This window comes from Dendrobates tinctorius, unplaced genomic scaffold (assembly GCF_039654945.1).
Source record: "Dendrobates tinctorius isolate UK_male_01 unplaced genomic scaffold, ASM3965494v1 ptg000082l, whole genome shotgun sequence".
Taxonomy (NCBI): Eukaryota; Metazoa; Chordata; class Amphibia; order Anura; family Dendrobatidae; genus Dendrobates; species Dendrobates tinctorius.
The window spans coordinates 4,003,549-4,022,287 of NW_027361750.1; the positions used below are offsets into that span (position 1 = coordinate 4,003,549).

Sequence of the window (18,739 nt, forward strand, 5' to 3'; positions counted from 1 at the left end):
GTAGTGTAGACAAATGACACATATAATCTGCAACAAATAAATGTAAAAAAAAAACTGTAAAACCTGCTTTTTGTAAGCAGCCTTTTTTTTACTGCCAAGAGAGCAGGTTTTGCCTGCATAAAAAAAATCTACAAAAAAAGCAAAGTGTGAACATAGTCTTAAAAAAGGGTTGTCCAGTTGTGAACAAACACTCTAAGGTTTTCCCGTGGAGCGCAATAACAGACTTTTTTCTTAAACCACTGCTCCAGCATTTTTTTCATCACAGCACTGGAGTGGTGCTTCTAATCTAAGTTCCCTATCCCGGTCTGATACTCACCTTTCGCTGTCTTCACCTTTATCACCAATACTACTGGCTGTCTCCAGAAGTTTGTGACCTGCTGGATGGATCCAGTGTTTGCTGGGAGAGCCGGAGATCACAACTCAATACAAGTCTATTAGAGTCTCGTTCTGACCTCATAGACTTGCACTGAGAACTTGTGATGTAGCTTCTGAATTCCGGCCAGTAAAAAGCTGCGGTCACAAGATGAGGCTGCGGGACCAAAGTGCCATCGAAAAAAGGTAAAAATGGCAGGGTGTAAGTATAAGACGGGGGGCAAGGACCTCTGTTTAGTAGCACCACTCCTGCATTGAAAAAACCTGCTGGAGTGGCGCTTTAAACTTTCCTTCACAGAGGAAGCTACATGATAAAAGTTGACATGATATCAGTTGACATCTGACTGGGATGATTTAGCGAATCCTGCTTTGAGCAGGGGGTTGGACCAGATGGTCCAGGAGGTCCCTTCCAACTCTACGATTCTATGATTCTATTGCCTGTTTCTGACCATCTTAACTTTGATGTGATCTGCAACTTTTATCAATTATTTTTACATGCCATTTGATATCATTCTCCAGATAGAACAGCATTGGGAGTCATTAGCCGATCCGATACAAGGAAGCTGCCCCGCAATCTGCTCCCGTCTATTTGTGACCATTTGACATTCCACAAATTCTAATGTAAAGCCCCTGGCTTCCACAGTGATTGCAGCTAAGATGATGCAAGGGAGAGTCAGCCCAATGTCATATACTCCTCGTCTCTCATGGATGTGTATAAATACCTGTGCTTGTAGTAAAAATAAAATAATGAAATAATGCAATTGGTCACCACTATTAAAACATATGTATGAGATGGTCCCTAAGCCATTACACAATGATCATTACTTTGTCAGTCAAAATGCATCATATGAGGTGGGTTTTCCTTCCAGATGATGTCAGTCATCAGGATCGCTCCTCTGCTTGTGCACGTCATGAAAGCAGCAAACCTTGCCGACACATGGAGCCTATTGATGCCGCAGTCTGGGAGGTCTGGGTGTATACACGTTTCAGTAATTTGAAGCATTTTCTCCTTTCATTTCAGGGAGCAGTTTCACCACAGCATCAGTAATCTATGCAGGAAGCAATTCACTCACAAATTCAACAGGATTTAATAGCTCCCAGCAGGTAAAGGTTGGGGAAGAAGGGATATTTCAGTTGTACACAACAAGCCTTTTTTTCCCCCCCAATTCCCTTTTCTTCTGTGTTCTTACCTTGACTCCGAGGCTGTGACGTTGTCCTTCCAACCTCCGAGTGTTTCTCCATGCTGTGTTATAAATCCGGACTTAATTCCATCGCTGACAGATGTGCTGCAGTAATGGGCTTGTAATGCGATGGAGGGGTACCATGTGTTCGACCACCCTACATACATTTGTGTTGCATCTGTATATTAGGTCATGTTAGAAAGATACATTTGTGGCACACTTAAACTCTTTCCATCCCCTGCACTTATCTGTTACCATGTGCAAACAAGCTGGTCAATAAATTCCATGTGGGAAGTATCATCAACATATGTTTGCACTTATATTTGGCAATATTTTCTCTAAAGTAGCAACACGTTTCATTTAGTTACTTGTTTTGTGTTTTAGGAATATCCATCATATCCCAACTTTGGCCAAGGTCAATATGCGCAGTATTACAACAATTCTCCATATCCATCACACTACATGACAAGTAGCAACACAAGTCCCACTATTCCCTCAACTACTGCAACATACCAGCTGCAAGAGCCTCCATCTGGCATCACCAGTCAAGCAGTAACAGATCCGTCCACAGGTAATTAGCCGCCATTTATCACTGCGCTGTGGTCATGTTCATCTAAGTGTCCAATGAATTTCTGCTATCTCTCTGTGTGATTAGCTATGCCTGTATATGTGGTTATTATATTTTGAGACTTTGCTAAGTTTGCAACGATCTGTCATATTTATCTATTCGTCGTTAGATGGTTCATTATAAAGAACTGTGTGAGCTGTAAAAATTAACTTTATTCCCACTGGCAGCAATTGGCTTCCAGTTATAGGGGCGGCACCGGTGTGGGTTTAGTTACCGCTCTGTGTATAGAAAATAGTGGCTGTAACCACGCCTCCGCCACTGGCTGACAGCAGGTCCCTAATGCTGAATTGCTGTATATAGGGCTTGAAAAAGGTTCTGTGAACTGAAACATTGCCATTTGGGCTGAATAATGTCTACAATTTTTGCTTCTATTTTGTCTATCTATCTATCTATCTATCTATCTATCTAAGACAAAAAATTGGAACAGCACAAATAAAATAATACTTCGGGTGCAAGGCCTCTCAGGTTTGGAATCCCTTCCTTGCTTTTGAAAATAAAAATAGAAAAAAAGGCAGCACTCCAGTAGTTATCAAAATACAAAAAGGACTTTAACCATCTTTCCGACATTGGACGTAATATTACGCTCACATTGGACTCCCTCCCTTTGATGTGGGCTCTGGTGCTGAGCCCTCATCTTTCCTGGCATATGTCAGCTATTTTGAACAGCTGACGTGTGCCTCTAACAGCCGTGGGTGGAGCCGTGATCCACCCACGGCTGTTAACCCATTAAATGCCTCTGTCAAGCTCTGATAACAGCATTTAACTCATGCTTCCAGGAAGCATGCTAGAATTCCTCCCATCACTGACCCATCACATATGGTCAGCGCTCATAGCAAGTGAGCATTTCTGCTGCATGCAGGCGATCTGATCAATGCCTGTATGCAGCAGAGCTTATCGGACAACTGTAGCTACTTGTCTCCCACGGAGACTATAGATAAAGAAAAGTTTTTAAAAATATTTTAAAAATTTAAAAAATATAAAAATTCAAGTCATCCTTCCTTTTGCCCCATTCAAAATAAAAAAATAAATAAAACATACACATATTTGGTATTGCCGAGTTCAGAATTGCTCGATCTATCAATATAAAAAAAGAATTCATCTGATCGCTAAACGGTGTAATGAGAAAAAAGTCAAAATGCCAGAATTGTTTTTTGGTCATGCTACATTGCAATAAAATGCAATAATGGGCGATCAAAATTTTTTATCTACACCAAAATGGTGTCCAGGTCTTGGAAAAAATAGAGCATTTTTTTTTTTTTCCAAAGTTTGGATTTTTTTTTTCACCTCTTAAACTAAAAATAACCTAGACATGTTTGGTGTCTATGAACTCGTAATGACCTGGAGAATCATAATGGCAGGTCAGTTTTAGCATTTATTGAACATTGTAAAAAAATAAATAAAAAAAAAACGACTGTGGAATTGCACTTTTCTTTGCAATTTCACCGCACTTGGAATTTTTTTCCTGTTTTCCGGTACATGATATGTTAAAGCCAAAGGTGTTTTTCAAAATTACAACTTGTCACACAAAAAACAAGCCCTCACATGGCAAATTTGACTGAAAAGTAAAAAAGTTATGGCTCTGGGAAGAAGGGGAGCAAAAAACGAAAATGCCCTGGCCCGGGGGTTAAGGGGTTAATAGCCCTGACGGAGGGGCAATGTTTTGGTTAAAATGAGCCTTTCTCAAGCAGATTGAAATGCTTGAGAAAGACTCATTGTAGCCTAAACATTGCCAGGGCTCTTAAAGTCCTTTTTGTATTTTGATAAATACTGGAGTGCGGCCTCTTTTTTCTATTTTTTAATGTGTTCCCCTCATACTCGAGGGACGCCGTTTTCTGCTCACTTCTTTCTTTAAAATGATGGCTATTTTGCATAAGATAATTTTCCAGTTATGGAACAATTGATTCCTGGTGGTTTGAGGCCATATGCTGAATGCTGAACTCCTATGTGGATTATATTGAGTAATCAGGAATGCAGAGCCTATATATAGCATGGACTGCACCTAGGAATACGATTACCATTGGATTCCCAGGAAATACTATCAGCAGTGTTTGTATTTCCTTCCTTTTGAATCTGGACCCCCAATCTCCACTGAATCTGGCCTTCATATTACCTTTTTATCTTCCAATTTACCTACAATCTATAATTTGCCTGTAGATTTCCTCTCATTTTTGTAGGCTTTAGCCCTATATTTTTTTATCTTGTTTTTATTTTTTATTGTTGTTTATTCAACAAAAATAAGTGTTTTAATTTTAGTTAGGATCGCGTCTTACCCAATTTAAATGGTTTAGTTTTTAGCATTGCCTGTATTTAACATACTTTATTTAATATTTTTGTCTGCTTAGGTTCTAAGCAGTGATTTGAGTTTGGATGAGCACTTTTTAGCATTAACCTTCCATAGTTGGTTCCCTTTCTATAGACACTGATATAGAGTCCAGGCACTGTACTAGGCATATAGACATTCACCTAAATAAAGATGGCCCTATTATCAACTGACCGCGCACTGTGCATGTAAAGACATCCACTCTTGTAGACACATTTCTGAAGCTCCTCTGCCCCATTAGGGACTTGCAAATATGCTCAAGCTTCGTCTGTTGGGGCAGTAAATGCCGATTATGTCCTGATTTATATAGGTATTGATCTATGCATGCTTAACTCCTTAGTGACCTGGTCAAATGTTTCAAATCTGACATGTGTCATTTTATGTGGCAGTAACTCTGGAATGTTTCAACATATCCCCGTTTTCTGTTTATTTAAAAAAATTTCAGAAGTTTGATAAAAAATTCTAATTTTCAAAATTTGAATGATTATCCCTTTAATCCAGATAGCTATACCACACAAAAAACATTAATAAATAACTTTTCCCTCTAGTCTGCTTTATGTAGAACCCTCCCGGCATCACTGCATGGTTTCCCATCCCCCACCTGCCTTAAACACCATCTTACTCACTACTCCGGGCCATGGGGTGAGTTCTATCTTCTGCCGGCTCCATGCTGGGTGCCACTTGCTTCCTGCCTGCTCTTTGCATACTTACTGGCTGTGTGCATAGGGGGGCAGCGCCAGTACTCTTATTGAGTCAGTGTGCATGTCCCCAGCCAAATGTCAAGAGGCCTCAACTACTTAGGGCATCCCCACCCATAGGAGGATGCCTGAGCAACTATTTCCCTCATTCAGTGTTTTGCTGCTGAGGTGCCAAGTCCTGTCTTGTTTCTGCCTTCAGAGGAGGGCTGCATTCCCAGACCTCTTAAAGTGTGCTTTTGTGTCCTATGTTCCCGCCTCCCTGAGGGCTGCATACTCAGGCCTGTGTCCATGTTCTGTATCTGTTCCCATGTCCGTCCTTGTCTGTATTGTGTCCTTTTTATGTATCTTATCCTGCTCCTGTACCTAACCTATTCTGAACTCAGTGCTATCCTCTGTCTGTTTGTCTCCTTGTGTGTGGCTCCTTTCCCTGTTGTGTCTATCCTTGTGTCCTCTCTGTCTGCCCTGCAGCTCTGCCTTAGCTCCGCGCTCCTGACGCTCTGCCTTTGCTCCACACTCCTGCGGCTCTGCCTTTGCTCCATGCTCCTTGCGGTTCAGCTCGCTGCACTGCAACCAGCGACTCTGTTCTGCTCTTCACTACGCAACGTTGTGGTTCTGCTCCGCTCTCATTCCACTTCCTGTGGCTCTTTATCTGTCACTGCTCCTCCAGTCTGAACAGGTCCCTACCTATTCCCACACACTACTCTTACCTGTCCATGTTTCTGTCCTTTCCGAGTCCGTCCCTGCTTCTCCGGTCTGCACAGAACTCTACCTGTTCCCATACACCACTCATTCCTGCACGTGTTCCTGTGCACTCCAAGTCAATTCCTGTCCCTTTTGTCTCAGTCATGCCCACTTGCCAGTATCTCAGCCGTGCCCGCCTGCCAGTGTCTCAGCCGTGCCCGCCTGCCAGTGTCTCAGCCATGCCCACATGCCAGTGTCTCAGCCATGCCCACATGCCAGTGTCGCAGCCATGCCCGCATGCCAGTGTCTCAGCAGTGCCCGCCTGGCCACCAAAGTACCAGCTGTGCTCTTTGCCTGTCTACCAGTCAAGCCCGCTACCCACCAGAGTACCAGCTGTGCTCCCTGCCTGTCTGCCAGTCAATCCCGCTTCTGTCTTAGCGTTCTGTCCCTCAGTGGGATCAGCAGCCACAGCCAGACACTACCCTGGAGTGGTACCTGGCAGCTACCTGCCGCAAAAGCCTGACCTCACCATCAGAGGCTCTAGTGAACACCAAGATAGCTGCTTAGTCATGCCCCTTCCAGGGTAGTCTGGTTTGTGGCACAGTGGGGCCACACCCTCCATGCTCCAACCTGTCAGGGAGCGAGCAGTACACTTTACATCAGCTTCATCTGTAAAATGTTCTTTTATTCTGTTAGAATGTTAGAAATGTTGAAATTGTTGCAGTAACCACCTAAATCTTCTGAACAGGTCACTATAGCTTACAGACACAGGCTGTTTTTTGGCCATGAATTGCCTTGGCAAATGAGGACCACACAATAATGATCTCAGAGGGCCAATGGGGTTAAAGAGGGAGCCCCCAAACTCTGTTAACCATTTAGATGCTGTAGTCACTATTGACAACAGTATCTAAGGGGGAAAATGGCCATGGTCATTGTCAACTCTGATTGTGACTATTGCAGCAGGGGTTCACCTATAGTGTACAGCTCCCAGCTGCTGCATTTTCACCCATTGAAGGATGCTAATCACTTATATCTCAGGTCAGTTTTAAGTCATATTGGTTGTCACTAAGGGTTAATTCATCATATGGCTTTCTCTTTATGAGAAATATGTAGTGGTGTTATAAATGTGCATAACATGTAGTTTTCTATACTTTGATTGTTTAAAGGTAGAAACTGTAAGAATTGGTCACAAACTAGTTCTGGAAATGAAAAAGGTCCTAGCATTTCATATGGAAACATTGCTGTACATTAGATGCATAGAAGGTTCAGATATTTTGCACAATCTTTGGAATGTTGATTCTGTGACGAATTTGTTTATTGGGATCATTGGGTTGTGGCTGGTGGGATTGCACCCACCTGCACATGAGACTAGTGATGCTTCAATTTTCTTTCTTTCTCTTTCTTTCTTTCTTTCTTTCTTTCTTTCTTTCTTTCTTTCCTTCTTTCTTTCTTTCTTTTTTTCTCTTTATTTTATTTCTAACTTTCTTTCTTCAAAACTTCCTTCCGAAGGGTATTCCCATGAGAAGATGTTATCAACTTTCCATGGGTGGGTTTGCACCCACCTGCACTGCAAGAGACTAGTGCTGCTTCATATTTCTTTCTTTCTTTCTTTCTTTCTCTCTCTTTTTTTTTTTTTCTCTCTTTATCTCTCCTTTGTTCTTTCTTTTTCCCTCTCCCTTTCATTCTTTCTTTCGTCTGAATCATGGCATCTGCGTTTTCAGTGCATTTAAAGGGTATTCCCATGAAACGACGTTATCGCCTATCCACTGGATCAGCTATAACTTTTAGATTGGTGGAGGTTCACCTTTTGGAACAGAATATGGTGTCTCATAGTCAGACCTGTGAATAGGTAATAGCTTCTTTACACTGAAATACTCCTGTAAGTTGGTTCCAGCTCTGAAAACTGTGAGATTAGTTTAACGTTTCATCAAACCATATTCTCATCTGATTGTGTTCTCAGGTGTCCCAGTAAACCTGTCCATGATTTCAGCTATTTTTTTAATGTTCTTAGTCTTGGGCTTCATCTTTTCCCTTTTCTAAAGGTCACTGTTTTTTTCATAGAGCGGTTTTTGTATATGATTGTCTAAAATAGCAAAATCCAGAATAGTAGTAGACCTTAGTAATAGACTGTTCTGTTCCATTGGCTAAATGTAACAAACTATTTTAAAAATATGTTATAAAATGGATCGTCTCATCATTTTCCTAGCGATATTATGAGTGGTAAGCGTTGTTAGATGCCTTATCTCGGTGTGATCGTGTATGCAAACTATTATTAGTGCCGGAGGTTGACTGTGGGTTGGCGTCTATTAGGAGAACATTCAGGCATTGCTTAGAGACGGTACGTGCTTCTCAGGCTCTTGGTCTCATACAAAAATACTGCTTGAGATTCCAGTCCTTAGTGAAAAAGGAAAGGGTCTATCTGATGCTGAATTTGCTTTGCAGGTATACTATGGGAATAATATGTGTTGGCGCTCAGCGGGGATCTGTGTTCATTCTACTTGTAAATGTGAACACAGCTGCAGAGTTGCTATTAAGATACAAGTGCGCTGGGTTTTGGTGCCCAGATTGGCTGTTTTATCAGGAAACTGAGCTTGTAAAAGGAGGTTAACACCCGGCTTCAAGTCACAGGGAACAGCTGAGTTGGTCCTGGTTTTAAGTTCCCGACACCATGCTGGCTGCCACTTGTAACTGTGCTATCCCTTATAGCAGGGAGTCTTACAAGCTGGCTTAGCTCTTTTCTTAGGAGCTGGTGGTAAGTATATTATACTGGATGTGATTCCAAACACAGCGGGGGAGAAACTAAGTCTTTGTTCGCTCGTTTAGGTGATGGTAGGTGTTTGAGAGCACTCTTTCCTAATAAAAGTGACCACATGTGTAGGACAGGCAGGTTTTGTCTTTTTCTGCAGACACTTTTTACTTGTTCCATGACACGCCGAAGAAGGCTATTCTTTTATGTAATAAAGCCTTCAAAAGCGCAGTAAATAAAAATATAGTAATAGCAAAAATGTAGATAATAGTGACATCTGCTATAAATTTCCACTAGTTTCGATATAAAGCTATAGTGGTCATACAAAAAAAACAGACCCCCGTTCTATGTTTCTAACATTTTTGATCAAGTGCTAGCCACCAGCACTCAGAACCGGAGTGTGCGGCTGTATGTGTTTCTATGCATCTGAACGCTCTGGTCCGAACCGCCGGCAGCATTGCACTCGCAAGTGTGACTCCGACCTTAGTCAGAGTCTGCTGTTCATAAATAATAATAATAATAATAAATTTTATTTTTATAGCGCCGACATATTCCGCAGCACTTTACATTTCAGAGGGGATTTGTACAGACAATAGACATTACAGCATAACAATAATCACATACAGTAGATTATAACAAATAACAAGAGGAGTGAGGGCCCTGCTCGCAAGCTTACAGTCTATGAGGAAAGAGGTAGACACGAAAGGTGGGTGGTAACAGTTGCCCTGATTGTATGGACCAGCCATAATGTTAAGTGTGTAACAGTACAGACACAGAGGGCTAATGGATGCATAAAGCATGTGGGAACATGATGCTGGGAACCTGGTTATGGTAAAACTTTTGGCTCTGCCACACAGGGATAGGTTAGGTTAATGTGTTGAGGCGATAGGCCAGTCTGAATAAATGCGTTTTCAGGACACGCTTAAAATTGTGGGGATTGGGGACTAATCGTATTGACCTGGGAAGTGCATTCCAAAGAATTGGCGCGGCACGTGTAAAGTCTTGGAGACGGGAGTGGGAGGTTCTGACTATTGAGGATACTAACCTCAGGTCATCAGCAGAACGGAGGGCGCGGGTAGGGTGGTATACTGAAACAAGGGAGGAGATGTAGGGTGGTGCTGAGCCATGGAGGGCTTTGTGGGTGAGGGTAATAAGTTTATACTGAATTCTGGAGTGGATGGGTAGCCAGTGTAATGACTGGCACAAGGTAGAGGCATCGGTGTAACGATTGGTGAGGAATATGATCCTGGCTGCAGCATTCAAGACAGATTGGAGAGGGGAGAGTTTTGTAAGAGGGAGACCGATTAGAGACCGATTCATTAAAATGATTCCTCTCAAAATGAATTCAGATTTTAGAAAACTATAGGAAATTTGGAAAAGAGATAAAACACTTTAATTATTAGTGATCTAAGCTATTTTGCATCATTAAAGGGAACCTGTCAGCTGATACATGCTTCCTAATCTGTGGGCAATATGTATCAGCCACTGGCTATACGATCACAGCCAGAAAGAAACATACTTTTAATAGCCACCAGGGACCGTGCTACACGGGTGACTAGTTGTACAGGAGGGCCCACCACTACTCTCCGCCCTGCACTTTCAGTCACTGTCAGCTGTCATGGAGAAGCCAAGGTGGACCCGCCTGTATGACTGGTCACCTGCACAGCTTGGTCCTCGGCAGCTATTAAAAGTACATTTTTCTCTGAAACGCCACAGCATCTGAGACAAACATACATGGCTGCGATCATACAGCTAGTGGCTAATACATACTGCTCATGTATCCGCCCTCCTAACCCATCTATACAGCAGGTTTTCGATATGTAATCTGACCGCAGCATAAGGTATGGACAGAGACCCTGATTCCAGTGATATATCTCTTAGTTTAATGACAGTTGTGCAAGAATAACAGTATTCCCTGACGCAAATCTATGAGAGCTTTGTATGTTAAAGGGGTGGTCCGAAACTAAATTTTATTTTATTTCTAAATCTCTATCTAATCAATTTCATAGTCTAATTTTTTTCTAATAGTAAATCGACTTTAATTGAAAATTCTAACTGCTTTATATTTTGTTACTACTACCTTTGTGATGAGGTGTTAGTTTGAGAATCCCAGTGAAGTAGCCTCTGCCCCCACACTGAAATGAAGTGCCATCATTGAGATCTGTCTCAGGAGCTGGGCTAGTCCCTGCTGTACTGAGCATGTATTGGTTGTCAATTCCAATGGATAGTCAGTCGAATCTTGTCACTATGCACTGTTCTTTTCAGTGCACAGTGGCATTGCGCTCTTTCACCAGCTATGATCAGAAGTGATAAGCCAGCAACAGAGCGCACTGTCATTGCGCACTGTAAGGAGAGAAAGAGCGAGCAGAGACCATTGCCACACCTGCAAATGACATCAATCAAGAAATTAATTCATCAGACAAGGCCACCTGCTTTCATTGTTACATACTTCAATTCTGATGCTCGCATGCCCAAATTGGCACTTGTCAAATTCACTTGAATCTTTACATGTACTCATTTTTTTTTCTTCCAAAACATCAACTTCAAGAAGTGACTGTTTAGTTGCTCCTTGATATATCTTATTCTTGACAGATGCCACTTCTTCTAGATAATTAACTGCCCTTGTCAAAGAAAAACTTTAAATGGTTTTCCAAGAGCAAAAATGATTAAAACATTGCAAAGCCAATGGCAAATGAAAGAACTTCATAATTTACTTGCTGTTAACATGCTGCTTGGTTGTCTCTTCAGAGGAGTCACATGTAGTGATTAGTGTTGAGCATTCCGATACCGCAAGTATCGGGTATCGGCCGATACTTGCTGTATCGGAATTCCGATACCGACTTCCGATATTTTTTCAATATCGGAATTCGGCATCGGAAGTTCAGTTGATTGACGGCCTGACGTCATCATGATGCGCGGTGTGTGCGCATCATGATGCGCCGTCATTTCGGGCCTTCCGGGGGTCTCTGCCGGCCTGCCGGGGGGCTGTGCCGGCCTGCCGGGGGGCTGTGTGGACTGCCCGGGGTCTCTGCCGGCCTGCCGGGGGGCTGTGCCGGCCTGCCGGGGGGCTGTGCACCCTGTGGGGGTCTGTACCGGCCTGCCGGGGGGCTGTGCCGGCCTGCCGGGGGGCTGTGCTGATGTCCGGGGGTCTGTGCAAGCATCGTCCGATGGGACTACAAGTCCCATCGGGCGATGCCTGCTACCATGACAGTGATTGACACATTAGCCAATGATGGGACAGTAGTAGTCCCATCATCCGGCTAATGTGTTAAATGTTAAAAAAAAAAAAAAAAAAAAAATACTACATACATACTACATGCTACATACATACTACATATATACTACATACATACTACATACATGCTACATACATACTACATGCATGCTACATACATACTACATATATACTACATACATACTACATACATACTGCATGCTACATACATACTGCATGCTACATACATACTACATACATACTACATACATACTACATGCATGCTACATATATACTACATGCTACATACATACCACATACATACTACATGCATGCTACATATATACTACATGCATGCTACATACATACTACATATATACTACATGCATGCTACATACATACTACATGCTACATGCATGCTACATACATACTACATACATGCTACATATATACTACATACATACTACATACATGCTACATATATACTACATACATACTACATATATACTACATACATACTACATACATGCTACATATATACTACATACATACTACATATATACTACATGCATGCTACATATATACTACATACATACTACATATATACTACATGCATGCTACATATATACTACATACATGCTACATACATACTACATACATACTACATATATACTACATGCTACATACATACTACATGCATGCTACATACATACTACATACATACTACATGCTACATACATACCACATAAATACTACATACATACAATACATTCATACAATACATACATAGACATACAGTACATATAACATAGAGTAACATACTTACCAATACTTGTCACATTGTTCCCCGAAGCCATTGTCGTCTACGGAATAAATATTAACATAACAAACCACAAAAATACTCACCCACGATCCGAAGCAGTCCACGAGTGTGTCCCACGACGATCTTGGGTAGAGAACGGCAGCATCAGCTGATGCTGCCGTTCTCTACGGGCTGCAGGAATCCAATGACGGAAGGTAGGTATCCTTCCGCACTGTATTCCTCCGCCACTTAAAAAAAAAAAAAGTCCCTAGTCTCACTTTATGCCATTGCTGTGTGGGAAATTCCCACACAGCAATGGCATAAAGTGAGACTAGGGACTTTTTTTTTTTAAGTGGCGGAGGAATACAGTGCGGAAGGATACCTACCTTCCGTCATTGGATTCCTGCAGCCCGTAGAGAACGGCAGCATCAGCTGATGCTGCCGTTCTCTACCCAAGATCGTCGTGGGACACACTCGTGGACTGCTTCGGATCGTGGGTGAGTATTTTTGTGGTTTGTTATGTTAATATTTATTCCGTAGACGACAATGGCTTCGGGGAACAATGTGACAAGTATTGGTAAGTATGTTACTCTATGTTATATGTACTGTATGTCTATGTATGTATTGTATGAATGTATTGTATGTATGTAGTATATATGTGGTATGTATGTAGCATGTAGTATGTATGTAGTATGTATGTAGCATGCATGTAGTATGTATGTAGCATGTAGTATATATGTAGTATGTATGTAGTATGTATGTAGCATGTATGTAGTATATATGTAGCATGCATGTAGTATATATGTAGTATGTATGTAGTATATATGTAGCATGCATGTAGTATATATGTAGTATGTATGTAGTATATATGTAGCATGTATGTAGTATGTATGTAGTATATATGTAGTATGTATGTAGTATATATGTAGCATGTATGTAGTATGTATGTAGTATATATGTAGCATGTATGTAGTATGTATGTAGCATGCATGTAGCATGTAGTATGTATGTAGCATGCATGTAGTATATATGTAGTATGTATGTAGCATGCATGTAGTATATATGTAGCATGCATGTAGTATGTATGTGGTATGTATGTAGCATGTAGTATATATGTAGCATGCATGTAGTATGTATGTAGTATGTATGTAGTATGTATGTAGCATGCAGTATGTATGTAGCATGCAGTATGTATGTAGTATGTATGTAGTATATATGTAGTATGTATGTAGCATGCATGTAGTATGTATGTAGCATGTATGTAGTATGTATGTAGCATGCATGTAGCATGTAGTATGTATGTAGCTAGCATGTAGTATGTATGTAGCATGCATGTAGTATATATGTAGTATGTATGTAGCATGCATGTAGTATATATGTAGTATGTATGTAGCATGCATGTAGTATATATGTAGTATGTATGTAGCATGCATGTAGTATATATGTAGTATGTATGTTGCATGTAGTATGAATGTAGCATGTATGTAGTATGTAGTATGAATGTAGCATGTATGTAGTATGTAGTATGAATGTAGCATGTAATTTTTTTTTTTTTTTTACATTTAACACATTAACCGGATGATGGGACTACTACTGTCCCATCATTGGCTAATGTGTCAATCACTGTCATGGTAGCAGGCATCGCCCGATGGGACTTGTAGTCCCATCGGACGATGCCTGCACAGACCCCCGGAGCCTGCACAGACCACCGGCAGGCCGGCACAGCCCCCCGGCAGGCCGGCACAGCCCCCCGGCAGGCCGGCACAGCCCCCCGGAGCCTGCACAGACCACCGGCAGGCCGGCACAGACCACCGGAGCCTGCACAGACCCCCTGGCAGGCCGGCACAGCCCCCCGGCAGGCCGGCACAGCCCCCCGGAGCCTGCACAGACCACCGGCAGGCCGGCACAGACCACCGGAGCCTGCACAGACCCCCTGGCAGGCCGGCACAGCCCCCCGAAAGGCCCGTACAGACCCCAGAGAGGCTGTACAAGGGCAGGAAAGGGTTTTTCTTATTCCGATACCGGAAGTCCCATAGACTTGAATGGGACTTCCGGTATCGGAATCGGCGATACCGATACTTTTTTTAAAGATCGGCCGATACCATCCGATACGATACTTTGAAGTATCGGATGGTATCGCTCAACTCTAGTAGTGATGCGTCCTGCAGCTCCTCACATCCTGATACTATTCATTCAAGCACAGAGTACAAAAATTTCCTGTCTGTGCTTCAAATGAAATGTAGCTTGACATTCCTGCACAGCAGGAGGAAAGACTCAGTCAGCAGCTCTCACAGCAGTGACCTCTGAACAGTGATGTCATAGGAGGCATAGCTCACAGCAAGAGAGGGGGAAAAGAAGCCACTCAGGCTGCACAGAGAACAAATGATCCTATCAATTTGTGTCTATGGCCAGAGATGGTGGTGCTGTGCATAACAGAGTGCTAGATAACATCAAAATACATGTATTATTTGCAGACTACTCCTATCATCGTCTTCATACAACATCTTACTGTCTGGAGGATTTGTCCAATGTTTTAGGGCTTCTCTTCCTGTCTCTATTGTTGAGATTCTCACTATCCTAAAATAACCCTAAAATTGCCGCTGCATTCCCAACTCAGGCTTTTATGATAGTTATCCTTATTGGCTGAGATATACTATGTGAAGTGAAGCTGCAAGACATTAGGTGTAATCCCACAAAGTCTTACCTGAAATCATGTCAGCCTTCTCTAAGTGATGCAATCTTCTTTAATGTGTAAAGAGGCGGTAGGCATTTTTTGTCAATTTGCATAGGGTGAAATGCAAATTGTATGAAATCATCAAATTTCATAAAATTTTGCTCAAATTTGATTCAAATTGAATCAATTTCATCATCTCTATAATTTAGGTTCTCTTTCTTTCTTGAAAGCAAATAGTTGAGTAATCTTCGGGTAAAATTTATCCAATATCTGGCATAAGTATTTAAAGGAGCTCTACGGGAATAGGAAAAAAATAACTAAAAGAAATGCTGTTATAAACAAAATTCCTAAATGCATTTAATTAGCAAAAGGAAATGACCACCAAATTATTGCACTGGTAGAACCCTGTGCTAGGATGTTAGGACTGAAGCCTATGAGCATGTGCAGTAGGAAGCTTTGGTGCTGTGACCTGGAGATACTTATATTGTTATTTCAGGAAGACAGGGCATACAAAAGTGTGAGCGGCCTCTTCGCACCTCTGGTATCTCCAATATTGGATTAGATAACCATGGTGGATTGCAGTGTGAGCAGCCTCTTCTTACCTCAGCACCTCTGATATCTCCAGTATTGGATTAGATAACCATGGTGGACAGCAGTGTGAGCAGCCTCTTCTTACCTCAGCACCTCTGGTATCTCCAGTATTGTATTAGATAACCATGGTGAACGGAAGTGTGAGCAGCCTCTTCTTACCTCAGCACCTCTGTTATCTCCAGTATTGGATTAGATAGACATGGTGGACAGCAGTGTGAGCAGCCTATTCATACCTCATCACCCCTGGTATCTCCAGTATTGGATTAGATAGACATGGTGGACAGGAGTGTGAGGAGCCTCTTCTTACCTCAGCACCTCTGGTATCTCCAGTATTAGATTAGATAGACATGGTGGACAGCAGTGTGAGCGGCCTCTTCTTACCTCATCACTTCTGCTATCTCCAGTATTGGATTTGATAACCATGGTGGACTGTGGTGAATTCTCTTTCTGGACTCACTCTGGTGGTTACTGAACGTAGTGGAGCAGGTCAGGTTGACAGGTGTTGCGAGTTCTCTTTCTGGGCTCCCTCTGGTGGTTACTGGAGGTAGTGGAGCTGGTCAGATTAACAGAGGCTTGCCGCCTGATAATGATGATGACGATTGGAGATCTAGGGTTTCTGACTGGTGTATTTAAGACAGCTGACTTCCTTCAATCCTTGCTGGTGATTTTCTTCTGTGCCTTTTGAGGTCTGATGTCTGATGTCTCCTGCTCTGTTCCTGCATGGTTCAGCTAAGTGGTTCATTTGCTAATCTTTTTGCATTTTGATATGGTTTTGTCTATCTCTGCTTTGTGTGGGTCAGCTTGCTCCTGCTGGGGCTGTGCTGGATCACCGCCCATATGTTACTGCTTATGTCAGTTTGTTCTGTCCCCTGTTATATTGGTCTCTTTTTGCTTTGCTTTCAGTATATACCAAAGTGCTGATATAGTGGGGGCGAAGTCGTGTGACTTCAGTGTTTTTTGTGCATCAGACTTGTTGGATTTGTAATGGTTTTTGTGTGATTGCAGACCGTGTCTTTCCTTTCCTGTCAGTTTGGGCCCCATCATTTGCTCAGTCTATTTTTCTGCCTGCATTTGTGTTTTCATCTTGTCTCAATGACAATATATGTTTGGGGGCTGTCTATTCCTTTGGGGTCTGCTCCAGGGCAGTTTAGATTTCACCTTTCTTCCTTTAGGCTGAGTTAGTTCTCTGGCTGTGCCGAGGCCTCTAGGGCATCGTAGGTACGCTCCACGGCTACTGCTAGTTGTGTGGATAGGATCAGGGGTCTGCAATCTGCTTTGTTACCAACCTCTCTGGTTTTCTGGTGACTTAGCCTGGTCCTGCTATCCTCCTCGGTGACCCATTCATAACAGTGGGCAGCAGTGTGAGCAGCCTCTTCTTACCTCAGCACCTCTGGTATCTCCAGTATTGGATTATATAGATGTGGTGGACATCAGTGTGAGCAGCCTCTTCTTACCTCATCACCTCTGGTATCTCCAGTATTCGATTATATAGACAGGGTGGACAGCAGTGGGAGCAGCCTCTTCTCACCTTAGCATCCCTGGTATGCCCAGTATTAGAACAGATAGACAGGGTGACAGTAGTATGAGCGGCCTCTACTTACCTCAGCAACTCTGGTATCTCCAGTACAGGATGGACAGCAGTGTGAGCAGCCTCTTCTTACCTCATCACATCTAGTATCCCCAATATTATTAGTGGAGCACATCCACAACATATAAAGGAAGGCAGAGCTTCCTGCTGCACATGTTCACAAATTCCTGTCCTAACATTCTAGGACAGGTTTCTCTCAGGTTGTTATAGAGATAACCTTCCTAGACAAAACTATTGTGATTTGCTAATTAAATGTATTTTGGAATTTATTATGAAATTTCCTTCAGTTAAATATTTTTTTTTCTATTCCCGTAAAACCCCTTTAAGGATTGTATCAGTTTTTTTTTGTGATTTGTCATTTAGTTAGGCTGGATTATTGAACATCTGATATTTTTCTAGAAAATAATTATTGGTACTATTTACCAGCTTTTCCTTCTAATTATTCTCATTTTACATTATTTGCAAATATATCTATCACTACAGTTTTGTTATATGTCATATGTTTAAGCTCTGATTCTAATTTTTAGCTCCAGAATGTTTGTTGAATCTCTCCATGTTGGGTTTTACTGATTTTTTTTAAGAAGGGTAATAAACATGGACAGCACGTCAGTTGTTCAGCTATGAGTTTAGTCTAATAAAAAAATAAATATGACAGAAAAATGTAGCGTTTGTTGGTGTGATTATAGAGCGTTTATAAAGGGTCCATAAATATGGCTGTGTCATGAATTTTTCTAAAGACCTGCAGTCATTTTTTTCAATTGAAGCAAACCAGTTGAATGTTATCATTCCTTGTGAGCAACGCTTGAAGCAGTCTGTGCACAGGACGGTTCATGTTTGTGGTCCAGTTGGATGTGAAAAACGTACATTCCTTGATAAGTAGTCAGGAGGTAGTCTGGGAATAAGACTCTTGTGGGTTGAAAGTTTTTTTTATTCTGTTTTGCAAGATCTTAAAGAAAAACTTATGTTAAGAAAAGGAGGACACTTTGAACTTCTGAAGTGAAAAACAGCACCCAAAGCTTATTTCACATAACATTTGAGCCACAGGTGGATTTGGAAGAGAACAACTGTGAGAAATATATGCCAAGTTTATTCTTCTCTGATCAAATAGGCATATTTATATCTGGTCTCACGGTAGTGAAAATCCATCAATGATGTCACTCACATGGAGGATGTGCTTGAAATTATATTTGCAAATTTTACAATACTTTTCTTTTCTTTGGGAAATGTTAATGTGGGTCATACAA

At 41.8% G+C, this 18,739-nt stretch overlaps 1 protein-coding gene across 4 annotated transcripts in view; it reads left to right on the top strand.

Annotated features, from left to right (window-relative positions):
* EYA1 (EYA transcriptional coactivator and phosphatase 1) overlaps positions 1-18,739 on the top strand; it is a 162,613-nt gene that overhangs the window by 39,801 nt on the left and 104,073 nt on the right. For all 4 annotated transcript variants that reach the window (XM_073583848.1, XM_073583851.1, XM_073583850.1 and 1 more), the window contains exons 7-8: positions 1,394-1,476; positions 1,938-2,124. In XM_073583848.1, coding sequence (XP_073439949.1) covers positions 1,394-1,476; positions 1,938-2,124 — 270 coding nt within the window. The remainder of the gene's footprint in view (positions 1-1,393; positions 1,477-1,937; positions 2,125-18,739) is intronic.